Source organism: Callorhinchus milii, unplaced genomic scaffold, assembly GCF_018977255.1.
Source record: "Callorhinchus milii isolate IMCB2004 unplaced genomic scaffold, IMCB_Cmil_1.0 Scaffold5, whole genome shotgun sequence".
NCBI classification, from domain to species: domain Eukaryota; kingdom Metazoa; phylum Chordata; class Chondrichthyes; order Chimaeriformes; family Callorhinchidae; genus Callorhinchus; species Callorhinchus milii.
The window spans coordinates 49,906,459-49,934,076 of record NW_024704746.1 but is presented as its reverse complement, the minus strand read 5'-3'; the positions used below and the strand labels follow the sequence as shown (position 1 = coordinate 49,934,076).

At 41.9% G+C, this 27,618-nt stretch overlaps 1 protein-coding gene across 1 annotated transcript; it reads right to left on the bottom strand.

The window, feature by feature from the left end:
- Positions 1–3,384: 3,384 nt before the first annotated feature.
- Positions 3,385–27,618, bottom strand: svopl (SVOP-like). Its single transcript, XM_007910371.2, has 13 exons — positions 27,564–27,618; positions 26,313–26,384; positions 23,427–23,551; positions 21,852–21,915; positions 20,600–20,725; positions 18,051–18,179; positions 15,887–15,960; positions 14,672–14,862; positions 11,851–11,962; positions 10,978–11,059; positions 7,451–7,540; positions 6,980–7,093; positions 3,385–5,135 (listed from the first exon to the last, which is right to left on the bottom strand). The coding sequence occupies exons 2-13, from the start codon at positions 26,382–26,384 to the stop codon at positions 5,106–5,108; spliced, it is 1,209 nt and encodes a 402-aa protein (XP_007908562.2). The 5' UTR covers positions 27,564–27,618; the 3' UTR covers positions 3,385–5,105.

The following is a 27,618-nucleotide window of genomic DNA, read 5'->3' as shown; positions in this document are numbered from 1 at the left end:
GGTCTTTAATACCAACTTGAACAGACACATGGGACCTCAATTTGCCTCATCCGAAGCATAGCACCTGCAACAACACAGGTACAAAATTGCAAAATAGGTAAGTTTCGTAAATCTCTGCGTGGTTCATCTGGACGACATTACCAGCATACTAACATGTTCATGAGCGGCAGACGTAAAATCCATACACACCAGAGAGGTCCCAGGTTTGATCCCTGATCCGCATCGAGTCAGCTTGGGCAGCTGACGCAAACATTGACTTCTTTTTTCTGGGCAATTGGGTGTCTAACACATCCAAATCCCATCATCATGCTCAAGAGTATTCAAAACAAACCGCCACATGGAAATTCTCAGGAATTTAGTGAGCACCATTTCCCAGGAGGGATGTACCCCTGTTTAGCAAATTACGGAGAGTATTAGACGTAGACAAGAGACAAGGTTTGGGGCTCCCACTAGTGTCTGCGTTGGGATAACAGATGGAGTTTATTAATAATAATAATACTTGCATTTGATATAGCACTTTATCACATCATTGAGATGTCTCAAAGCGCTTCACAGAATATATTGTAAGTGGATTGACTATGTATTTTGTGGGCAAAGCGCAGCAGCACAGACCCATAAACAGCCATGAAGTGAGTGACCAATTTTGAGGAATTCTTACCCCCCAGAAAGCGATCCGCCAATTGACTAATAACCAGATTCCTACCTACTGCTAGGTAAACAGAAGCGTGTGGAGCAAGGAAACTTGCCTAAGGTTTCGCCTCACCCAAGGAATTCAGCTTGGGTCATCTCACTTGCCACTAGGCTATAGGACTGCATGCTTGCCATTGATTGTCAGGTTTACTGATTCATCTTTGGGTGGCATAGAGCCATAGAAATTTGCAGCACAGAAATCCATTCATCAGGGTTAAAGAGAACAGAATAAGAAGAATCGCTGTCTCCAGTAATCTGTCTGCATCTCCGGTCTTATGGCAAGCAGTAAAATACACAGCAATCCATCCGAGTGGTCATAACATTATACTTCATGATTTTATTTCCTTCAGTTTGTTGTGTTTTATTTAATTCAGGAGAAAATCATTGCGTGCTGAAATCAAATGAGCTGGTTCACACTTGGTTGCTTTTAGAGAAGCAAAAATCTTTTTGGCTGATGTATTGTATTTCAATTTGAGTTTTTGGCAGAGGCAGGTCATTATTACTTGGTTGTGGCTGTCATTCCGAATTTAAAACAATCTTCTCTTGACATTTCCATTGAGTTTTCTTTCTTTTCTCTCCCTCCCTCCCTCCTGTTCTGAGGCTCTCATGGCAACTGAATAAGTTTCCACTTACTGACCCAGGTGACAGGCCAGATGTTGCCTGCAATATGTGTTCTGGGACTGTGCCTGCCTGTAGATCTGTGCGCTGCTCTAGAAGCTGACTATTTCTTATGAAGAGCAATCTGCCTTCAGTCCACACATCAGAGCACATAACAACAACAAGATTACATTTGTATAGCGCATTTCACATTGGGAGGAGGTCCCAAGGTGCTGGACAGAGTACAGCATTTCAGACCCGAGCTGGGGTCGGGTGGGGGGAAGGGAGGGGAGGGGAAGGGGGCTGGCTGATGACATGGTCGAAGAGTAGGGTCGTGAGGTGGGACAAAGGAGGCAAAGGAGGGGGGAACGAGATGGAGTGACTGGGTTACAGGAATTCCAGAGGTTGGGGACAGAGTGGCTGAAGGCTCTCCCACCATTGGTAGGGCGGGTGGGTCGGGGGACGTGAAACAGGCCAGAACCAGCTGAGCGGAGGGAACGGGCGGGTTGGTAGGAGTTTAGGAGGTCGCAGAAGTAGGGTGGGGCGAGGCCATGGAGGGCTTTGTATGTGAGGACCAGGATCTTGAACTGGATCTTCTGAAAAATAAGGAGCCAATGGAGTCGGGCGAGAGTGGGGGAGATGGGTCACAGAGTTTGGTGCAGGAGAGGACACGGGCTGCAGAGTTCTGGATTATCTGCATCCTGTGGGGGAAGAAGTTGGGAAGGCCGACAAGCAGGGCGTTTGCATAGTCGAGGTGATGAAGCACAGCATTCTCAAAAGATGAAAGACATGAACGAGTAGCTTTTTCAGGAGATCTGTGGGGTTGTGTGTGTGATGGGGGTGGGGGGAAGAGGTGAAGGTGAAGGATTCTTCACAGTCTACCAAAGTACTCATGAATGTAAGACCAAGTTTACTCTTACACTCATTCATAATGTGCAGCAATGAATCATAGAATTTTACAGCACAGGAGGCCATTTTACACATTGTGCCTGTGTTGGTTCTCTGAAAGAGCTCTCATTCACCCACAAAACACAGTCACTGGACTTTACATTATATCCTGTGAAGCATTTGCGATGCCCTCCTGATTCAAAAGGCTATGCCAAATGTAAGAATTACTATTATTATGGCTAGTCCACATCTCTGCCATACTATCAACCCTTTTATATTTATGGCAAATATGTGTCTGATTCCTTTTTCAAATCTATTATGGTATTGAGAGCTAGAACTTTAAAATGGCTCCAGTTTGACTTTGATTGAACTCTAGACTCTAACTTGAGACATTGGAATGTGTCAAGGTGCTACGTCACTTGAATTTTTTTCAGAATCGGCTATTCTCTATTCATTAGCTACTGAGTCCAAGCTGCAGGCAAAAGGAGAGGCACTGGACACAGGGAGGGTGCTTTCCCTGGCCCCGAGACAGGGTGGGGAAAATATCATGTATTCTCACCACCCAACCCCACAGTCCTTGGTCAATGAGCAGCCCTGATATGCTTGGCATTCCGTACAATGAATATTGAGGGATTAAAATAACTCAATTAAAATATTAAAATGATTAAAATTAGTTCCCAAAACAGAACTAAAATCCTAACAAGCACCATTCGGCAATAACCAACAATAACATATTCATACAGCCTCTTTCTTATAAAATTAATATCTCAGAGCTTTTTACAAAATATAATTGATCAGAAATGAAATGATTTTTGTTATAAAGGCAAACATATCAACTAATCTGTGCCAACAGCAACCCTTCATGCAAGGTTGAGTTTCGGAGTGCTTAACAGTGGCAGAGCCTGATGCCGAGGCAGAGAGAGAGGGGAGGTGACAGTTGGTGTTCAGAGCTAAGTCTTCAGGGATAATCTGAAGACAAGCAAAGAGTGGGCAAGGTAGAGTGGTTGATGCAGAGAGTTCCATAGAGTGCCAACAACGTCCATCAATGAGATGAATGGCTAGTTAATTTGGATGTGGAGGACAATATAAACTATGCTAATTGAGAAGAAACACTGTATGCTTCTTTGAAGTGGCAATGTCAGGCTGCTGGTCAGTCTTAATCAAATGTATAGTACCAATGGGATACAAGATAAAAACAGACCTGTAAAATGTGGAAATATATTTAGTTTATTGTTTGGTTACAAAAGAACGCAGGAGTAGACTGCGGTTTGGATTATAATATTACACAAAACAATTCAACAAAGTAAAACAACAGTGACTTAGTTAAATGGTGTTTTTGTGTCCATTCCCATTCATGGTTATGTGGTTGCAAAGGTTGAAAACTTACACAGGTGAAAATGACAATGAGCAGTGGCTGGATTGTGCTCAGCTCCAACCAGGATAGCAATCGCAGTAGAGTGAGTGAGATTTTAGAAAGGCAAAATAGTAAGTCGGGTTGGACAATGATGTGGAGAAAAAGCAACGAGCCTTTGGAAAACCCTGAGAAAACGAAGAGCAAAGGGTTGGAAGGTGAAGTGTCTCCGACATCACATAACAAACAGGGAATGTGAAGGAGGAGTATCACTTTGGCAGTTCAAACAATAGCAACTTACTGGGAAGTGCATTGCTCCAGAGTCTGTCCAAAGCTTTGCAGCTATGTTTGCCTGAACATCACTAATTCCAGTGCACACAACTGCAGCTTGGAAGCCAAGTTCATTATATAAACAACTCTCACACACGCACACAGACACGTTCAGTGTTAGCGTTTTGCTAAAACATAAAACAGCATTTAATGTACTTGAGTATGTATGTTACTTGAGCCAACGCAGATACACACCTTTACCTGTTCATGGCTCTTGGACATATTTCAAATTTGGCAACCAAGGTAATGGATCAGGTGCACTACAGTGAATAGTTGAAACAAAGGGAAGAAATGGAATTTAATGAAGGAGTGATGCCAAGTTATTGAGTTAAAAAGCTTCACATGGTATGAAGGAAAAAACAGCTTCAACAGTTCAACCCCAACAGGGTTGATTTAACATGAAATGTGCAGTATAAGAGCAGAGCTACCAGAGCACATCATTAGTTGGGGCATCTCCAGCACATTCAATGCTTTACATATCACGCGTACTCATCACATCACCCTAATTCGATCATATGAATTAGGGTGAGTGTAATCCTATGTCCGCCAAAGGAGGTGTAACATAGAACATGAACATAGAAAATTATTGCACTTTTGGAAAATAGAGGTACTTGGCTGAGGAGTAATATTCACATTCATACGATTTACAAGAATAATTATAAGTTTAACAAGGCAGACGGAGAGTAAATTTAAAGAACAGATAAGAGTTTTCTTTAAACTCATGGGAGACTTGATTGAAAATTGTGCACATTTGTATTTTATTGTTAGGTTTGCAAAGTGTATGCATTCTGCCATACAATCCTTGATTATTGGCAAGTTCCATTCACTTAATAAAAACTCTGTGTTCCCTTGTACTGTATCTATTTATGTAGGAGAGGCAATAAAGGAGAGGCAACAATCGTTAGGAAATGGGGCTAAGCCATACTGGTAGTGAAGAGTGAAAACGGCCTGATGTTGCTATACCTGACCTTCTTCAATGACATTAATCATTCAGCTTGAACCCCATTAGAACTCCTAAAAGTCACACATACTTGCTCAGTCTTTCTCAGGGAAAACCGCTATATTGAAGGCTGTGGATTGTGTGATAAAATTTTTATTGATTTGGGCCGTCAAAAGGTGTGATTCTTGTGCTAGTCACTAGATGGACATGTATGACCATACACACTGCAGAAGATGAAGCAACGAGTCCACGAGGTTAAAATATACATTCTTCATATTCACTGCGTCTTGTTCTGACGAACTGTGTAACTCAACTAATGGGGTCCGATGACTTCATTTCCTGTGAAAATAAACAAAAACNTTTTTTTCTAAAACTTGCTTGCAAAACACATTTGCAGATAAGGTCACTTTTGTTCATCAGAGTTTTTCGCAAAAAAAACAAAATTAAGCTCAACAAAATTCGAAATCGTTTTCTTCATCACGGACAGATTTTGAAGAACCTGCAACTCTGAATATTGTTCTGGGTTGCTATAATGATAATACATCCTTGCATTTGATGTAGCGCCTTTCATGTCAGGAGGACACCCCAAAACTCTTCACAGGCTATAGTGTCAAATATAGTGATTGTATGTATGCGAATATGGCAGCCAATTGGTGCACAACAACAACTTGCGCTTATAAAATAGGCAAGTTCCCTATTCGTACATAGGAGTCCTGTGGCTCAGTGGTTAGAGCACTTGCCTTGCAAGTGAGAGACCTGGGTTTGACTATGGTCAGGGTGAAACCTTGGGCAAATTTCCTTACTCCACACTTCCGTAATAATCGCTCAAGAAAAAAAAACAATAATAAATTGTCACTTCAATCCAGGACTGTTTGTGGGACACTGCTGTGCACAATTGACTGCCTCGTTTTGCCCACAAATATACAGTCAATTCACTTTATAATATATTCTGTGAAGCACTTTGAGATGTCTAGAAGACATGAAAAACACTATATCAAATGCAAGGATAATAATAATAATAATATAGCGGCCTCCACACAGAGCGCTTAACAGTGACGGAGCCTGACTCTGAGTCCCGGGGGTGGTGGGGGAGGAGATGGCCATAAGCACGGTCGTAGAGGAAGGTTTTCAGGCGGGACTTGAAAAGGGGGAGAGAGGGGGCAAGGCGGATGGATTGAAGGAGAGTGTTCCAGAGTTTCGGGGTATAGTGGCTGAAAGCATGATCTCCGATGGTGAGGCAGTGGAGCCTGGCCAGAACTGGGGTACGTGGGTATTGAGTTAGGTCTCGGTAAATATGCAGGCGGCAGAATTCTGAATGAGCTGGATCTCTTGAATAGTGGAGTTGGGGAGACCGGCGAGGAGTGCGTTTGAGTAATCCAAGCGGGAGGTGACAAACGTATGCACAAGGGTTTTGGCTGCATTTGGGTTAAGGTACGGTCAGAGGTGGGTCGTATCAATATCCCACAAACAGCCATGAAGTAAATGATCTATTTTATTAAGTCTTGTTCTCACCACAAACCCCTAAACTGCATTGTAGTTAACTGAAACAATTCATAATACTATCTTAGGCACTTCAATTTTCACAGCACAACTTCAGTTTTACTGCTCACATCTATGAAATGTTTGTTCTCCATAAAAATAAAATAAAAAATATAAATAAATTAAATTTCTATGAATATTTAACATGGTAAATATCACGTGCAATCTTTTACAAACTGTGGAGTCTTCGTTCAGACAGACTCTCTTTATTTTTTTACCCCAAAGGACCATTTTATAATCTTCTTTAGTATTTGTAGGATATCTGCTTCCTCTGGTCCTCAGGTGCTTTCTTTTGGAAAGTGCCAACTTGAGGCAGATATTGTGGGAGCCAGCGTGTGGTCTCAGCGAGAAGGCTGAATGATTCTTTCCATCGGCTGGTTCAGAGACCACTTCACAATGATAGAGGATCAACCTCACCACAAGGTTGAGACACAGGAGGTGCTTTCATTCTTAATGACTGATCGTGGCAGCTCAGAAAGACTCCATTCAGCCTATTGAGTCTCATGGTGTTAGTGGAGCAAAATGCTCTTATCTCAATGCCTTGCTCTTTCTGTAAATCTTTTCATATTGTTTCTTTGAGGAGAAATATTTTGGTGAAAGCTTGACAGGACTCTTGCAGGTATTTCAAATTAAGTACCTCTTACCTGCATTTCGCGATCTTTGGTCTCAATGGGAAGGGTGAAAGCAAGAACAGAGCACACAATGCACACTGCACTGAACAAGCACAGGGAGGTGACAGGCGAAAGTGGCAAAAGTACCTGTAAAGATAATAACAGACGACGTGACGAATGATGCTTTCATCACGAGGATGAGATATGGGCAATTTTACATCAGGTTAAATTTTCTACAGTTTTCCCGCTTGGAGTCAGGTCTAGTTTTGAACATGTTGGGAACATATAAGATCAGTTGGACAGTATGAACAATATAAATACAAAATTACATTTGTATAGGACCTTTCACGTCAGAAGGACGTCCCAAGGCAACGGACTCCCGTTTTTATTCCTAAACATACTTGAAAAGATGACTGAGAACAGATGGATGAACTTAACTCATACTCGCTGAACGTATGCTGCTTGCATTGCCAGATAAAAGCCCCCCCAAAAAAGACAGCTTACCTGTGCAATAAAGGGCGCAGTCATTGCTCCAATACGAGCCATTGAACTACTTGAGCCCAAACCCAGAGACCGGATGGTTGTGGGGTACACCTAGAATGTGAAAGCAAGCAAACGTCACAGCAAATGAATAGCTTATTTATAATCAGAGCCACAGTCTTGTTACATACGAACAGCAGTAGGCCATTCAGCTCCTCAGGCTTGTTCTATCATTCTATTAGATCATGGGTGATCTGTACCTCAACTCCATTTGCTCTATAATCACTTGATAATCTTACCTAACAAAAATCTCAGTCTTGAAAATTCCAATTGATGCAGCATTCGCATCCTTTTGGGGGAAAAGTGCCAGATTTCCACTATCACTTGTGTGAAAAAGTGCTTCCTGATTTCTACTGCTAAATGGCCTAGCTCTAATTTTAAAATTATACCCCCTTGTTCTGGATTGCCCCACCATAGGAAATAGTTTCTCTGTGTCTACCTGTATGACTGTGACTGTGGGTTATTTACCAACATGACAGTACAATTTGCACACAGCAATGCCCCTGAAACAACTATTAAGTGAGTGACTAATTTTATCTGAGGGATTAATTTACTGGCAACATTAATATGCACCATATTTGACTTGGCTTAACTAATCATGTTAACTAATAATAACGTTATTATATTTAGTATAGAGCCTTTCACGTCAGGAAGACGTCCCAAAGCTTTACAGGTTATACTGTAAAGTGGAGTGACTGTGCATGTAGTTGAACACAATTTGTGCACAGTAATGTTCCACATATATGAAGGCAATTTTATTTGGGGGATTGTTGCCCAGAACACCAGGAGAAACTACCTTCTCTTTTCAAGTAATGCCGTGGGATCTCTAACATCCACCCGAACAGCAGACAGAATCTCGGTTTAATGTCTCACCTGAAGGACAATAACTAAAGTTGTCAACTATGAGGCAAGGGCAGTTCTAAAATTGGCCAGCACTTTTCAGTGTGGCGATAGAAAAGATATCAAGAGCAAGAGCTATTTGCTGAATCATTTGTAAGTATTGGGCTTTAACTGATGGGCTAGGACATTCAAAAGAGTCCACAGTGTTATTTTATTCAGTCAGTAACCAGGTGGAGCAAAAGAAGTCTAAAAAAAGAAACCAAGGTCACCTGTTTCCCAAGTGACCACCAAAACAAAGAGAAAAAGAAGGACCTTTGATTAAAAATGATACTGAATATTCTGGTGAGTCAGCCATCTAACCTCAGGGACTTGAATTCAACGCCCAGTCCTGTAAGATTGAAGGAGTCTCCTCTCACTGTCTGCTTCTTATTAAAAAAGGTCTGAGGTAAAGGGGTAGTAGCTGCCCCAAACACCCATCAGCCAGCTCTGGCCCATACAGTGTTTGACAAGTGGTTGGACAAGGTCAGAGGATTGGAGGTCAAGGTAAGGAGAAGAGGGCTGGAAAATATCCGCATATGTGCAGTAGGCAAATTATTTATCATATAAATAATGTCATGTATACATATAAAACATGAACAATTCCGTTACGCAGCACATTTCTAAATCACAACAGCACAAGAATGATGGAAGAGCTGAACTAATTGAAAATCTAAAATATATCCCACTGACAATCGGTCGGATCGCAACTGAAGACTTTCGACCACATCCATTGTCAACTTCCCTTTCTCCCGGGCTCGACATCAAAATAATGTTAAGTACTCTGTACTTTGTTAAGCCTCTGTTAAGTACTCTGAGATGCTATGCCACATAAAGAGTACTATAACATTGCATAGTTGTTCTCACAGTAAGAGACTTGTGAAAAGAATTCTTACAAGAATCCTTAGCATTCTTCACATAAACAAACATAAACAAAAAAAATCTGTTCACCTTAGTTGTATGAATATTAAACCCTAACCCTGTAACCAGGGACACAAATATAAGATGGTGACTAGGGGGATCAAAGAGAGGATTTAGAAGGACATGCTAAAGATCTTTGTAAAGAAATCACTTGGTTTCCTTTACTATCCAAATTTCACTAAAAATTGTTTCTTGCCCGCACTCATTTTTGCTGTTTCCTTTCAAACTTTGCTACACAACATGCTGACCTGCAACTGTCTTGAAACAAAGGCTTTTTGTCAGTTAATTGCCACATCATTGTACCGAATAACACATCTTTCTCTGTTTTCTTAGGTGACTACACCTATATTAAATTCTCAAATGAAGAAGATCCATCCTCACATCCTATTTGAAAACTCACCTTTTTTTTCATCTGCCGAGCAGTGGGAATAACTGGGGTGCAAGTAAAGTTCAATGACACAGCTCAGTAATATGTAACTTGAAGCACCTGCAACAACTGACACAATATTACTAGCTTGGTCATTCAGCCCAACACAGGTTATCCTTGCAAGGTTAGTTCAGATGACAAACTCCCTTTGGGCATTTGATCTCATCCTTACAAAACATCCAATCGACCATCCTCCTATCAAAACATCAGGCTGTCTTTTGAATGAGTCCTGGCCTTAATAATAATAATCTTTGCATTTTGATACAGCGTCTTAACACATCGTTGATATGTCTCAAAGCGATTCACAGAATATAATCTCAAGTGAATTAACTATATTTTGTGGGAGAAACGCAGCAGTCAATTGCACACAATAATGTCGCACAAACAATCATAGATTGAGTGACAAAATGTTATTTTTGAAAAATTTATTTTATGGAATTATTATCTCTGGAAAAAGGAATGTAACACACAATGTGTTAATTGTTACCGGTGATAATTATCACATCACAGAAATATTCTCTCTTCCTAGTTTCTTGTTCCTTAATTAACATTAACTTCCTCGGGTCTGTCCTGAAATTGTCCCTTGCAACTCTAAAACTCTGTCATCTTGTTCTACTGCCTTGGTGCATCCTAAATTATTGATGTGGATGTACTTTCACATCCAATTTCTTCTCTAAAAAGGCTCATCTGAGACATCAAGACTGAAGAGCCCTAGTTTGCCTATTCATTGTTCACAACTCATTCCTTAAACACTCGGGATCATCATCATCATCATCAACACTGCCTCAAGGGGCTGGGCAGTCCCATTATGTCAAGGTGACCAGAACTGTATGCAGCGATTTCAGAGCTCTTTATAGCTTGAGAATAACATTTTGGGAGCTGAACTCTGGTGAGTTGGCAATACTGTATATCACAGCATTCTGTTTGCCTTGTTTATTGCTGCCTTACACTGTTTTGATATGATGAACGATAAGTCAACCAAGACCCCCAGTTCTTTTTCAGCTTCCCCTTTATCAAATTCTATCTCAGGCACAGAGTATGTATATTTCCTATTACTGTATTGCTTCCTATATGCATTTATCTCTATTGAACTTCATTTGCTAATCATGTGTGTTCATTCCCTATCAAACTTTCTTTATAAGACCTTCTTTGATCAATACCATTGTGCTGAAGTAAATTGAGGGAATAGCACCTACGTCCACATCACCAAACCTTGTTTATTTCCTTTATTTCTGTCGGTTCACTTCAATGAAGCCAACACACCTACCTCTGCAGTGTAGATGTAGATGATGGTGAAGTTTGCAGACACAAGGCCCCGGAGAATAAACAGTATTATGGTCAATTCAATCCTTAAATCAAAAGAAAAAGTTTGAAAATTTAACCACAGTAATTTATGTGAAATAAAGACTATATTTGGAGTAAAGAAGAATCTATATCCAAGCTCAGAATAGTTTTACATTGTGCTGGAGGTGAGGCTCCAAGCTTTAAAGGGTTGGGGCAGACAAAAATGTATATCGGTGAGTTCCCAAATTTTGCCTCGAAGCTGACATAAAACCATCAAGTGTAGCTGAAACCAGGCTGACTGCTGCAGGTCCACGCTGACACTCCAATGCAGTGCCTTGGAATACTGAGGACCCACCTGACCACAGAGCGATGGCTTGATTCCAATATTCCATTGCCAAACATTTCACCTTGGAGCCAGTTAAGCTCCAAAGAGACTGCTCCCTCTAAAGGTGCTTCAAAGTGCTTCACAGCATTTTACTATAAAACGTAATGACTGAATTTGCAGGCAAACGCAGAAGCCAAATTTGCTCACCGCAAAGTCCTACACACAGCCATTAAGTGAGTGATGAGTTTTAATTGGGAAATTGCTGTGGCCAGGATCCCGTGAGAAACTCTGCTTCGAATAATGTTACAGGATGTGTAACATTCACCTGGACACGCAGAGGGGACATCAGTTTAACGTCTCTTCTGAAGGATGTAACCATAGACCCCTGGCAAGGCACTGGAGTGTCAGCATGGACCTGCACTTCAAAGTCCAGGTCCATGGTGTTTGAACTCACAACCTTCTGATTCAGAGATGAGAGTGCTAGCAACCGAACCAGGCTGTTCTTCAATGAGATCAAAATCATATACGTACCTGGAGGTGCAGATGTTGAGCAACAGAAAGAAGATGCCAGACAATCCCATCATTAATGCCAATATTCGCCTTCTTCCCAAGATCTCCATTGCAAAAGGGCTGATTGGTACAACTAAAGAGGGAGGGAAAATAATGTTAGCAGTGAGCCCTTGTATGTAGACTATTACCATATTACTGGTATTAGTAGTGAGCATCTGTGTATAGTGTCAGGGCTATCTCTATATACTGATGTTAGCAGTGACCTCTGTATAGACTACAACAGTAACTTGCATATGTTATAAATATATTATATACTGGTATTGCAGTGAGCACCTCTACACAGCTTAATAACAGAAATGAGGAATTGTTTCACTCTGATAGCAGTGACTACTTACTATAGTTTATTGGCAGTGACACTCTTACATAACCTGATATCAGCAGACACTGGCATACTCAATCCATCCCAAGGATATTAATTTTGTGTGAAAGGAGCTACATATGTGCACATTAGATTTCTCTATGTTTATAGGACAGAAAATGATCTGCAGACACAAGGTTAAACTAGCCTTGTTTTGGTCTGTAGTGTTCCTAGGAAATGCCAACATTTATTGAGCACAGGAACAACAACAACTTGCACTTATATAGCACCCTCCACACAGGTAGCGTCTCAAAGCACTTAACAATGGCGGAGCATGACTCCGAGCCGGGGGAGGGGGGGGGAGCTGGTCGTAAGCCCGATCAAAGAGGAAAGTTGGGACTTGAAAGAGGGGAGAGAGGGAGCAAGGGGGAGGTATTGAGGGAGAGTGTTCCAGAGTTTTGGGGCGTCGTGGCTGAAAGCGCGATCTCCAATGGCGGGGCAAAGGGTGCGAGGGACGAGTACGAGGCCGGTGCCAGTCAAGCGGAGGAGCCAGGTGGTGGATTGTGGAGTGAGGAGGTCAGAGAATAGGGATGTGCCAAGGAGTGAATGGATTTGAATACAAGTGTGAGGATCAACAAAGACAGTCTGTGTGCTGTCTGACACAGGGTGGAGATTTTCACTCCCATTTATGAAAAATAATGTTCTGCGTCAGAAGAGAAGCTTTTAAAGAAAATGTAATACTTACAAAGGACAGTGACTAAGTCCAAGCGAGCCCTTATTTATCTGACAATTTTGGCATGATACCATTTAATTACTGCACATCATCTGTCAGAAGCAAATCACCTGCAAATCCCCTGCTTGTTCACCTGAAACTGATCTGTTTCTGAAAGGGCTTCCAACCATAATAAATGCAGCGTCACACCTAGACCTGCTAAATCCAAGCTCAAAATAATATATTTTCACAAGAAACGCCATTTACCAGAAAGTTCAGGCAGACAATAAACTAATTATGAAATATTAACAAAATAATCCTTGCATTTGATGTAGTGCTTTTCACATCAGGAAGAAGTGTCAAAGCATTGTTAGAGGTGCCACTCTTTGAGGGAGATGTTAAAGGCCCCATCTGTGTCTGTTCAGGTAGATGTTGATCCCATGGGACTACTGGAAAAGAGAAGGGAGTTTCTCCTGACGTCCTGGCCAACTGCTCCCAAAAAAAATCGATCATTCACTTCATGGCTGTTTGTGAGACATTGCTGTGGGCAAAATTGGCTGCTCTGTTTGCCTACAAATACCGTCACTAAGTAAATTTTACAGTAAATCCTGTGAAACATTTTGAGATAATCTCCTGATGTCAAAGGCACCATATCAAATGAATGGTTTCTACTACAAGTGTAGTAACTGTCCATTTTGTAGGCGAGAAAAGACAACGGAATTTCTCCCAGTGTCCTGATCTACAATCCACCAGATAAAGGATCATTGTTGTTATCATTATAGTCCAGTTGATCTTTCAGTCGATGAGGCTAGAGGAAGGTTCTAGCCTCGTGACGAAGTAGCCTTCTTGTGATCAATTAAATATTTAAGTACTCGTTTTCCTTCCATTAATTGAAACAACTTGCATCTTTATTGTGCCTCGAAGATCAATGTATCTCAAAGTGCTTCACACGTGAAAATGTCCCTCCAGGGAAGGAATGTGCATCCCATTCCAGACATGGAACTCTCTTTCTGGTTTGGATACTCTTAAGCATCGTGATGTATTTCTGGATATGGCAGACATCTGGCTGACGGAAAAATTCCCTGTATATTTGAAGGGAAACGTGGCAGTGAATTTGCATAAAGCAAGATCCTACAAACAGCCAATTTGTATATTGACCAGGACATAAGGAGAAACTCCATTCTAAAAAATGCTATTCAAATAGTAACATAGGATCTTTTATATCAACCTGAGCAAGCAGATGGGACTTGGTTTCAGTGGTTGATCCAAAACAGGGAATTCATGATGATCATTTCCCCAGAGCTGCCTGAAATAGCAGCTTGGTCTATGAGCTCAAGTTGTTATGTCACGCTTGAACTCACAACCTTTTAACCAAGAGACAAGAGTGTTACTAATTCGGACAAGTTGAGAGAGCAGTGGATCAATTCATAGCAGGAAATGGGATTGTATTTCTGGCTCTGAATCGCTCTCACCCATTGAGTGACTCTACAAAGGCAGCATTTGGTGCATTTTGTTTCAGCTAAGAACGTTTAAACCCAAAACATGACTTACACCAGACGATGGCAGTCCTGAGATGATTTGGGGAGTGTTAAAGTCAAGGCACCAACAAAATCAATCGAGGTGGAAAGTGCAACATAAAAAGGATATTCAAGCATTGCACAGAGTTAGAAGCACTAACTCTTAGTGAGGAGTTTTATATTTAACATATATCCACGGAAAGAGCAGCTGGTGTTTAAGTATGCAATAAACAATAAAGATATGTTCTGACTCACATATAAATTCTCCCAAAGTACTGATGATCATTGTCTGGTAATCTGCAGCCTCAAACATTTTACAGTGGCAAATTTCCACTGACTTGATGTGCAGTGACTCTGCACTTTCTAAGGAATTGCAGATAGGGTTATTTTCCAATAGCTCCGAGCTGGTTAAGACAAGTCCGTAGTAAGAAAACGCTGATCCCAGCCTGGAAAAAAACAATTGTAAATTACGAATCGTTATTTTAAACAATAGACTTGATTAAAACTGGATGCAAGTGAAACAATGCAGATAAATTCTCTTTTCTAAAATCTAACCTGCTTTAAAATTATAATAAAATATCATTGATTTGTTTCAGAAAAGCTGGAGAAAGAGAAACGATCATCCCACAAACAATCGTGCATTGAAGTGACCAATTTGTGATTTTTTTTGTTGAAGGAATTATTACCACCGGAAACTCTAGGTAAACAGAGGCATGTGGAGGAAGGAAACTTGCCCAACATTTCGCCCTGCCGGGAATCAAAAGCAGGTCCTCGCTTGCAAGGCGAGTGCTCTAACCACTGAGCTACAGGACTCCACAAGTAACCCTGTGTAAGATAAGCATGCCAACACCCAACTATTACAGCACAGGATAGCACAAAACCCTGCTAGGCTGGCTTTAGAGTTCAAGAGTCATTTGGGAAGGGGTGGGGGACTTAGCCGAATTCTAACAATATGTTTAAGAGGATGCAAACCAGACTGAGAGTTACATGCATGCCACTTCCTCACGATAATTTCTCGTATTTTGGCACTGAATGAGACCCATGCAGGTTAAACTGGTCAGCACTCTGCTCTACAGAATACCCTACGAAGCAGTTATAGGGCATGCTTTCCTATTCTTTATTATTTATTATAACTTTAAAGCAGGTTAGATTTTAGAAAATAGACTTTGTTTGCATGATCATTCAATCCACGACTGTTCGTGGGACATTGCTTGTGCAATTGGCTGCCGCACCTCGCTCATAAAGTCACTGCACTTTAAAATATATTCTATGAAGTGCATTGAGACACCTCTATAATGTGATGATATATCAATTGCAAGAATTATTATTATAAGCACACCAAAGTGGCTAAAGGATGCGAGAAGAGAACGGAAATAGAGAAAGGATAGCTCGCACATTGCTGTGCTGGATCTATCTGTAGGACATTCAAGTACATTTGTTTTACTTCTTGAGAAAGAGGAAATGTGTTACCATATGAACCATGACTGTAGTGTTGTGCGTCTGTACCCTGAATCAAGCAAATCAAGAAATTGCCCCCTCTTTGCCTACAACGAGAAAAAAATCCATGTCAGATATGGTGCTACTAATAAGCCAAGCAGGATAAGTACATTTGTGGATCACAAAGGTCATGGTTTTGAAGAGGCATACACATACAATGAGGGTGGAGCACCTAAGCATTGTTCCAATAATAATAATAATCATTGATGTATTTGATACGGTTGGAAAAAGCGCTTCACAGTATTTACTGCGAAATGGAGTGACTGTATATTTGTGGGCGAATGAGGCAGTCCAATTGCACACAGTAATGTCACACAAACAGCCATGAAACAAATGACCAATTTTTTTTTATTTGGGGGATTGTTGGACAGGACACCGGGAGAGAGAAACTCACTTCTCTTGTCGAATAGTGCCATGCGATGTTTAATGTGCCCCTGTACAGGAGACAAGACTTCGATTTAATGTCTCATCCAAAGGACGGATTGTCTCAGACAATAACCCAGCACAGAACTTTCAATTCTCCTCAGAGAAGGACAGTTGATAGGAAATATGGAAACATTTACTGGTGCAAAAACAGCTCCTGTTGTGAGGTGAGGTTAAAGCACGTGATTGAGGTGTGTCAGAATGAATTGGACTCTGTGTTCCATCCTTAGTAAAGCTCTTTGCAAAGAGCACAACCACCTCAGCTTCCGTGATAGCTTTATGCCAGGGATATTACAAGGACAATTGGAAGATGTGCTTTACATTCTAACAGTTTGAGACGTTTATTAGCCAATCTAGCTACCCCCAACCTTCCCAAAATATTCCTTCCACAAGTCTCATCACCTCATAATCCGAGTGCCTTCACTCTCCAGGAATGACTTCCTTCTATCGCCATTCTGCATTTCAATGGAAACTCTGTCCTGTTTTTTTTTCCCCCTTGGCAAGGCAGCAAAGGTTGAAAAGTCTGGCATGCTTTCAGTCTCAGCAACGTCACAAGGCTGCAGGGTGCTGGCGACTTTCACACAATAACCACTAATAGTGGTGGTTGTTCTCAAAGAAAGCAAACATTTTGCATTTGTTTCTTGTCAGCTGTGTGCCTGACACATGGGTAAACCCATCATAGTGCTTAAGAGTATCCAAAGCAGACTGAGAATTTGATGTACGCCCAAACACATTGAAATTCCCGTAAATCAGAATAGAGTGCACGGTTTCTTCCCTGATACTCTCTGTTTACCAAATTCTAATTCTGGAGAGTATTAGGTGGAGAATGTTGAGAAGGTCTGGCGATTCCAGAGTGATGCTGGAGTTTAACCAGCTAAAATTATAAACTTCATTATTGAGAGCACTGTGTGTGATAAGCTTCCTATTGGTTTTCCAGCTGGGACCATGGTTTGCAGGGTTAACAGGAGCTGAGTGGGAAGAATCCCTACCCAAAGGGACTGGACTTTTTTTTAATTTAACTGGTTTAACTGATCGCCAGGATATTTGCCTGATTCAGTGGGTGTGGATCCAAGTCCCGCATTCGGGCTCTGAACTCATAGTCTAGGCTGACATTTCAATGCAATGCTGCAGAGTGTTTTATTGCTGGAGATGCCGTCCTTCAAATCAGATGCTAAACCAAGGTCTTCTGTTCAGGTGGACGTGAAAGATCCCTTGACACTATTACAGAAGAGATATCCTGGCCAAAATACCCCAAAGAAAAAAACCTGCAGTGCTGTATCCAAATTGGCAGGTAAATTAGCTTACAAATACATAGAGTTACATTGAGTGATACAGACCGTTTAGCACAACTAGTCTGCGCCAGCGTTTATTCTCCATACGAGTCCCCCACCCTCCTATTCCTCCCACCTCGTCTCCTCTATTCTATTCTCCTTCATGTCTCCATCAATTTTTTCCTAAAATAAACTGATGACATTTACTCAATGGCAGCGAGTTCCACATTCTCATCATACTAAACAAAAAACTCTGTGACGCCTTGATAAGGAACAATATTAAATACAAGGATATATTAATATTATCAGCTAATATGAATGTGCTCTTTGTGACTTGTGACAATCGAAACACTGTTTGTTCCTCCACCACCACTTCACCGTACAATTACACTCTCTCCCAAAAGGAAAACGGACTCACTGCATATGGCGCTTTCTGTACTTACCAGACCAGACTCTACCAATGAGCCACGGGGAAGAGAGACTCGGTTCATCTTCGCAATGTATTGTAGAGTCTGAGTAGCAATCTGAGTGTTTCCCACAGAGACATTGAATCGTGCTGACTCTGGAATACACTGAACAACAACTTATATTATATAGCGGCCTTTATGAAGGATAACGTCTCAGAGTGCTTTCTTTTTGAAGGGGGAGGTGACCACAGGAATGATTTTTGGGTGGGATTTAGATTGTCAGAGAGGGAGAAAGGTCGGGGGGCTGAGGGATGAGCAGGAGGTTTCATGAGTGAAGGGTGTAGGCAAAGGAGTGGAGTACAAACAGCTCAGAGAGGTGCAGAAGGGTCCTGCTAAACTGGAGAGAGGATCACAAGGTCAGCGCAGCCACAAGAGTGAGAAGGATACCATCATCAAATAAAAGGGCTTCTAGTTTATTCAAGGCTGTGGCCTTTGTGCACAAATAAGCTCTATATTCATTTGACAGCCATCTCGAAATTGACATCTCGAAATGCTTCGAGATGTTTAAACATGACAGCCACTGTATCAAATGCAAGAATTAATATTATTTACCAGTACGTCAATAACATTTGAAAATGAAACTGACAAAGTATTTTTTTTGTATAAATCAAATCCCTCCCTTCCTCTTTAGCACAAAAAAATACCCTCGTATGTTTCAATCGAGAAGTCGCAAACATGAAAAAAATCGGAATCCAGCGTAGAGAATACACATTCTTTGTTCCCCAACTAAGTTGGTTCGTTGTCATGCTCCTTTCTTGTTTTCCTTTTACTGTTGATCAGCCAGTCCGGTTCGTAAATTTCCAGTATTTCCTTATCATAGTCTCAAAACAGCATCCACTCCCCCCTTTCTGCAACATTGCTGACATTTGACAGAGCCAGCTCCTCAAAAATCACACCCCTTCCTCAAAAAACCTACTCTCGATCCCTCTAATCTCTCACACTACTGCCCCATTTCCAACCTACCCTTCCTTGCCAAAGTCCTGGAATGCATTGTTGCAGGTCAACTGCGGTCATACTTCTCCCTCCACGAGCCCCTGCAGTCTGGTTTTCGGCCTGCCCACAGCACAGAGACAGCGCTTGTCAAAGTCATGAATGACGCCCTCTCTATCTGTGACCAGGGCTCCCTCCGCCTCCTCATCCTCCTGGATCTCTGCCACGTTTGACACAGTCGACCACGCTATCCTCCCCCTCATTTTTTCCTTATTTATATGCTCCGTCTGGGTGATGGTATCTGCAGACACGGGGTTTACTTCGACATGTATGCGGACGATACACAAATCTAGTTTGCCTCCTCCAATACCAACTCCAGGTCCACCGATGTTCTATCAGCTTGCCTGGCAAACATCAGGGTCTGGATGAGTGCAATCTTCCTTCAGCTGAATGTGGACAAGACGGAAGCCATACTCCTTGGCTCCCATCAAAGTCTTCACTCCCACAGACCTAAACTCCTCAACCTCCCTGGATTCTTCCTCACCGAACCAGTGCGCAATCTAGGAATCCGGTTCGATCCCAGCTGTCCTTCCTCCCCCACATCCGGTCCCTGACCAGGAATGCCGCCTTCTACTCCACATTGTCCACCTGACTGTACCTTACCCCAAATGCAGGTGAAACCCTCAGGAATGCTTTTGTCACCTCCGGCTTAGATTACTCAAATGCACTCCTTACCGATCTCCCCAGCTCCACTATTCAAAAAATCCAGCTCATTTAGAACTCTGCCACCCACGTACTTACCCAGCCCAACTCCCACAATTCATCATCTCACCAGTTCTGGCCAGATTCACTGGCTCCCCATCACCGAGCAGATCGTCTTCAAGATCTTCACACTCGTGTTCAAATACCTTCAGACTCTGCCACCTCCCTAACTTTCTGACCTCCTCAATAGCCAATCCTCTGCTTGACTGGCACCAGGCTCCTGCTTGTGCTACGCACTCTCTGCCGATCATCGTAGGTCGCGCTTTCAGCATCTATGCCCCGAAACTCTGGAATACTCTCCCTCAATCCCTCCACCTTGCCCCATCTCTCTACTTTTTCAAGTCTCGGATGAAAACCTTCCTCTTTGACGGTGCTTATGGCCATCTGAGATGCTTCCCTGTGTGGAGGGCGCTATATGAGAGCAAGTTGTTGTTGTTCTTTCAATCCCCCTGCACTATCTCCTTGCTTAAGAGCCTCCAAACCGAACTGACATCTCGACATAGATATGAAAATGGATTCCATTTTATCCGGAATGAAGTCTCTCCTCAGAGGCGAATCACGATCTTTGGTAATAGTTGGAAAAAGCCTTGTCTCGAGGAACCCAGAATGCTGATTAGGATTCTGCTACAGTCCAACCAGCTAAAATCACGTAGAGTTTGTGATAAATTGAACATTTTACAAAAGGTTTAATTTGCTGGTACATTTTGGATCTTCAATATGTCTAAAATATCCCCTCTGAGGCTTGCCTGGCCTTCACGAGTGTAACTGACAATTAAAAATATGTGGCCCAACGCGCACCCTATTTGTAGAGCAACCAAATTTTTGTTACTCACTTTGAACACGACAAGCAGGACAATGCTCGGGAAAGTGGAGATCCGGACAAGCCATCGCCAGCCCAGTGTGGGAATGATCAGGTACGCCAGCAAAATCTCCAGCGTAGATCCTAATAGCCAGAATATCTGGAAGAAAAGGTAGGAGCAGGTAAATGCTGCAGAAAATGTTGAGAGGTAAAAAAATCTATAATTTTCTATATCCATGTTGACACTCCGATCCAAGGTTAAGGCCAGCCTTCAGCAAAGAGATTAACTGTGGTGCTCAGGACCCCAATAAGCAATTTTGAACATAGCACAAAGGCATTCCTCACGTTTTGTTTTCTGATTTTTTTTGGGGGGTGGGGTCAGCTGGACGTATATCACATGCAGAAACCTATCACAATGTTTAAGAGTATCCAAACCAAACTGAGATTTCCACGCCTCCCACCTACACATGGAAATTCCAGATAGACTATTGCAATGGAGTGCACACTCTCTTCCTGGAGGGATGCATCTTCCTTATCTAATTCCGGAAAGTCTTAGCCGAATGTTTGCAAGAGCCAAGTAATAATAATAATAATAATAATCCTTGCATTTGATATAGCGTTTTTCACGTCGGGAGGACGTCCCAAAGCGCTTCACAGAACACACTGTAAAGTGAATTGACTGTATATTTGTGGGCGAACGCGGCAGCACAGCAATGTCCCACAAACAGTCGTAGATTGAAAATAACCAATTGTTATTATTGTTTTTGGTTTTGGAGGGATTATTATTAGGCGTGTGAAGTGAGGAAACTTGCCCAAGGTTTCGCCCTGCCTGGAAGTGAACTCAGGTCTCTTGCTTGCAAAGCGAGTGCTCTAACCACTGAGCTACAGGACTCCACTTATATCCCCCAACATCTCTCTCTCTGAAGTGGTTGAACTTCATGTGGTAAATTGGCAATAGTACAACTGCCAATCAGAATTTACAGAGGCAGTACAGCGTGAAAACAGCCAATTTATCCCAACCATTTTGTGCTGGTGTTTATTACTTACTTCTTCCTCCCTAGATTCCCTTCTAGGCATTTTGTACATCTAACGTCTTCTGAAGTTTCAGCCTGTCAGCATGCTCGCCTCTTGAGTCAGAAGGTTTTGGATTGGAGCCTCAAGTTGGGACTTGAAACTCATATAGTCTAGGCTGACACTCTAATTTAGTGCTGGGAAGGGGGAGGAAGAGCTCCCAATATAAGGAATAGCATTTGGCATTCACAATTTCAAATTTCCTTCGCTCTTACCTGGCCCAGAGGCAGGATGCGTCCTCGGTATTTAGAGGGTATGAATTCTGTCATCAGAACAAATCTGTGTGGAGAAAGGAATGAAATTGATGTCACTGTGTGGGAAATGAAAATTGAAGAAGCAAGAAAATGTGAACAGCCTACTCAACACCAAAGACAACACGGTGATAAATGTCGGGGATGGTCGATTTGTCCAGCTTAAGAGGCGTTCAAAGTTAATCAAAATACCATTCCCGCCTAGCAGAGTAGCACAAACCGTTTACAAATATATAATAATGTTATTTCACTTGAAGCAATGTTAACTAACCAAACAGGAGACCAAGTATTTTAACCCAGGAGTTAAAGTCAAAATGCTATACGCTCAACGCTTTCTTTGGCTGCAAAATATCAAGCAGAGGAGCTTCCTCCCGTCCATTGTCCTTCCCATTGGATGGGAAAAGGGACGAATTTAGCGGTGGTGATGAGGTTATTGACAGTCTGGAGCCGCTTGTGAATGGCTGGGCACTACCTATTCACAAGCCGCTCAGCTGTCAATCAATCGTGATATTCCCTCCCTCGTTCTCCCGGTTACTCTGCTGCCTCGTTGATTGACAGCCCAACTCCAGTCAGTTGTGAATGGCTGCAGTTTGCTGTCAAGCAATCTTAGCCTCCTCCGGTCTCCATCCCAGTGTCTTAATGGAACCACTGGACACACAGAAGGTACGAGTGAGTACGTTCAGTGGTGACCTGTGCGGCATTTTGCACTGATTAACCAAATTTTTATGTGAACCAACCAACATATTTAAAACAAGAACACGAATGATTTGGGGCCGGAAGTTTTGTTTGATTTACCTGGCGACCGGGGTTATCTGGAGTCCGCCTAAAATGTATTCCACTGTATATGGTGACATATTTCATACAGGGCGACAGCCTGGCTCAGTTAGTAACACTCATGCCTCAAAGTCAGAAGGTTGTGCCTACATTGGGCCTTGGAACTGACACTACAGTGTCTTGCTGGAGGAGCACTGCATTGCCAGAGGTGTTGTTCTAACTGTACCTGTTCTAATTTAATTAAAGGTCTCATAGCAGATGGGACCTCTGTTTAACATATTACCCGAAGGATGGCATCACTGACAATACAATACATCCCCAGCTGCCACCACTGGAGCGGCAGTTTACATCATGTGAATTCCAGTTACTGATGTGGGGCTTGCACCTGAACTTTCTGACTCAGAGAAGAGGGTACTACTAAACATAATTCAAGTGTGAGAATTTATTTACTTTTTGCCATTATTTACAGGCCAGTCAAAAACTATAGAATGAACCCGGTAAATAAGCTGTACCAGCACACACACTACACTGTGTATGGACATCAGCTGATCTAATTTGGGTGTTGTGCCCCCAAGGTTGAACAGCACATTCACACTCACCATCAAAACTCACACAAGTGCAAAGTTACCAGCTGGGTGAGAGACCAGCACTTTGGAATTGTCAGTCCACAAGTGGAAATAAAAATAAAATGAAATAGTGATGTGGAGGAGAAAAATTGATGAGGAAACAAAAAAAAGAAATTTAGTACAAAAGTAAGTTGGGTACCCTTGAGAATGGCCTGCCACTCCGCATCCTACCATTGATCGTAGGAAGATGAACCAAACATAAGTGTGGGCAAAGGAGGTCACCAATGAGTAATAGGAGCTCCATACAGTGACGAGAAGAAGAATCTATGGGGATAAAATGAAGACATGTAAAATACACATTCCTGCTCATCTCTGGGATGACGCTGCTGCAACTGAGAAGTGTTTACAAAACAATCTGGGAATTGTTTCTGTTCTCGTCAACGTCTCGTCAACGTTCCTCAGAACATGTCTAATGTTTTGGAATAATCACTCACATTAAACTGTACAATGTATCGCAGTTCCTCAATGACAAGTTTCAATAAAAGGCAAAGAAATTCTCAAGGAAATGCTTAAGAGACAGGATTCCATTCCCAAAAGTCCTGTTCAATATCCAACACTATGTACAACCCAACTTCTCAATAGTGTTCATGACTTTGATCTCGATCATCCTTAACCCAATCAAATGTCAGTCAGCTGGTTATTTGGAGATTGTGTCAAATTGCTTGTCTGAAATAATAGATCAATTATGATCAGATAAACAATGCATCAAGTCAGTCGATCAGAAAATGTTCAGCACATCAAGTCTGCATTGGCTTTTTTGTCCATATAAACCACTTTGTCTAATTCTATTTTGCTGTTCCTTCACAACTTATTTTTCAAGGATTAATCTAATTCTCCTGTAAATTACTTAAACGTCTTGACTTCAGCATACCTCCCTGCAATGATGATTACAGGAGAAAGCATTCACTTTGTGACCTTCCCTAGAGGAAATACCTTGTACAACTGTGCAGTGAGAAACTCTGAACAAACACTGTAAAAGCGGAACTACTGCTGGGAACTGTGATTCAAGTAAATGTTTCAGATGAAATATATTTAAAAGGAATCTTGATCCATACATGAGGGAGGAGGGAATAGAGGGATTTAGGAGTGGAGAATAGGAAGGGTCGTGTGGAGTATAAACACTAGCATGGACCAATAGGGCCTATTTGTATTCCGTATCATTCTGTGTAACACTGTGCAACGTTGTGCAAGAAATCACATTCCTTCCACTGGCTGGAAGGAAGATAGTGTGTGGGATATGAGTGAAGGCTGAAGCTCAAGAGTTGTCCTGCCCATCTCAAGAAAAATGAATAAAAAAATGGGAAGCACTGGTTGAGAAGAAATGGGATTGAAAAAGTAAACCCAGAAGAATACTTCAGGATGCACTAAGATATCAGAAAAAGAGGACACAGGTTTAGAGTTACAAAGATTAATCTCAGGGCAGATACCAGGAAGTTTTTCTTTACTCAGAGGGTAATTAACAGGTTACTAGGAAGGGTGATTGAGGCCAGGACACTGGGACTTATTTATAAAGCAGTTTGATGCTGTGATGGGAGGATGCTGGGTGGGTGTTCTGGAGGGATGAGATCAGAAGGGCCAAAGGGCCTTCTTCATCCAAACTAATCTTATGATCTTGTGACCAGAATTATCCCTGCCCTCCATTGGATTGGCTTCAATATCCACATTCCAACTGTCAAATGCCTGCACACCTATGTCCCGCCCTAGCTCTGTCATCACCTGCAATCACTACTACCCTCACTCCAGCATTGGTGAGACAGCCTTCGGTTACTTTATTACCACATGTTCTGGAACTCTCCCCCTTAATCCCTCCACCTCACTCTCTCTCTCACTCCACTTTTAAAACTGTTTTGAAAGCTTATTGCTCTGTTCCTGTGAACCCCTTTAAGATCTTGAACTAGGTTTAGGTGCTGTTGAAGTAGACACGCCACATGTGACTGAGCAGGGGCAGAAGAGAAGGCTTTAGAAGAGACAAACTGATTATGATGGAATCAGTTGGGTTGAAAACGGAAAAAGTGTAGAGCCACAGATATCTACCAAGGAGGAGAAGCTGTCAAGAGGAATGGAGTGGGTAACAGTGTGAAACATTGAAACAACCTAGTTTCCTAGAATTATACAGAGTGATACAGCATGGAAATAGATTGTTTGGCCCGACTAGTCTGTGCCAGTATGTGTACTCCACATGAGCTCCCACCCCTCCTATTCCCCTCTCTTAGACCTCGCCTATTCCCCTCTCCCATATCCCTCTATTCCCCTGTCCTATACCCCTCTTTTTTGTCTTAAATAAATTGATACTACTTGCTTCAACCACAGCTTCCAGCAGTGAGCTCCACATTTTCACCACCCTTTATTTGATGAAGTTCCTCCATGCTAAATTGGCTATTGGATCAGTTACTGACTGCCTTATATTTACACCCTCTAGTTTTAGAGTCACCAACAAGTGGAAACAGCCTATCAACATCCACCTTATCGAATTCTTAAACATTCATAGTTGGTGTTTCAGGAGCTTGCTGATAAGGTATGCCCATTTCTAGTCTTTATTCTGAACGTTCATCTCTCTTTCCTGACCTATCTTCACTCCTACTCGGGCATTGGGAAAGCTTAAATGCTTTGGGCCATCCTCCTACCATATATAAGACGTATATAAGAGTAAATTGTAGTGTGTTGTTTTGGCTGTGCAGGTGCTAACTCTACAACACACAAGACATGTACTGAAGGAAATGACTGCTTATACAGGGAGTACAATAACTGTACAGAATGGACTCAGGGTCGAGGTGAGGAACACAACAGGCTATTTGGATAAAATATCAATTGAAGAGTAGAGGTAAAATCATTAGGATTCTATGCCCAGTAGGTAGCAAGTCCTAAAATCGGATGCATTAACAACAGAGAAGACCTGTGATTCTGCAGAATTGCTTCATAGCAAATTAAACACTATTTCAACCATATCACACCTAAGATTGTTGCAATGAGAACAAGTGCTTATTTCTATGAAGAAGAAAGCACTGGTCCAAACGATTTCACTCACCTTCCAACGCCCGTATCTGTCTGCAAAGAACCCCCATATGCCACTGAACACCATGAAGCCAAAAAACACCATCTGCAAAACAAACAGTTGGCACAGTTGATTGCCTGCTGGCTATAAGTACTGAGGAATTCCGGAACAAGAGAAGGTCAATGAGACCATTCCACAGCATTAAGTACCACCATCGGGAAGCATCTCGCCAAACCAAGGGTTGTGAAGATGTGGAATGCTCCGCCCGAAAAGTTATACATTCAATAGGGATGTTTAAAAGTAGTACATGAATTAAAGGGTGTGGCAAAAGGATAGTGCATCAAAGTGAAAAGATCTGCTATGATCTAATAAAAGGGTGCAACAGGCCGGATGGAGTAAATGGCCTCCTGTTCCTGTTTTTCCATGTTTCTATGTTCCACCTCCTCTTTTCGCCATATTTTTAATATTACTAATCCCCAAGAATCTGTCAATCTCCTTCTAAAATCCATGCCTTTCAATGTTCATCCCATGTGAAAGGTACTGCATAAATATTTTTTGTGAAACAGAGCTGTCATTGCCTTCCAAAATCCTATTCAAAATTATTTGCCAATAATCAACAATACCATTGGAGATTGTGTGGTTTATTTGTGATCCATATATTGCATGGGCTGTGCAGCAAAGCACCAAACCCCAGCTGCCTGTGATGTTTACACAACAAAACATCTGTGTTGTTGAGTGAAATAATATCTTTCAAATTTGACAAATGTGCTGAGGTTTGTGTGCCTGAGTCAAAGAATAAACTATTCATTGATAAACAAAGTCAGAAGGTTCCTGTTCAATGTGATTTGATTTGTTTCACTGAGGTGTTGGCTGCACGGATTCCTGCAGAACAAATGCACAGAGTTCATCAACAATAATAATCCTTGCAAGTGCTGCATAACGTCTAGCAACACGTCTCAAAACACTTCGCAGGATTTTTACTTTGAAGTGTAGTGACTGTGTATTCGCAGCAACCAATCTACTTGGTATTTATTTCCTGCAGGCAGCCATGAAATGGATAATGAATTGTGGGGAGATTGTTGGCCAGGACACAGGGAGAAACTTTTTTTTTTGAAAAGTGCCTTGGGATCTTTAATAGGCAAGTGTGACCTTGGTTTAACATCTTGATGAAGGACGACAGTCAGCTCACCCCCAACGCTTTTAGACATTGAACGTATTTCACAGATGTCAAGTTAAAGGCATCACACAGGGAGGCCAAACAAAGTGAAGAGAAAAAACACTTACTGTTGTAACCAAGGCAACCTGCCACTCTTCCAGACGCCACTCACAGCGAATGGCT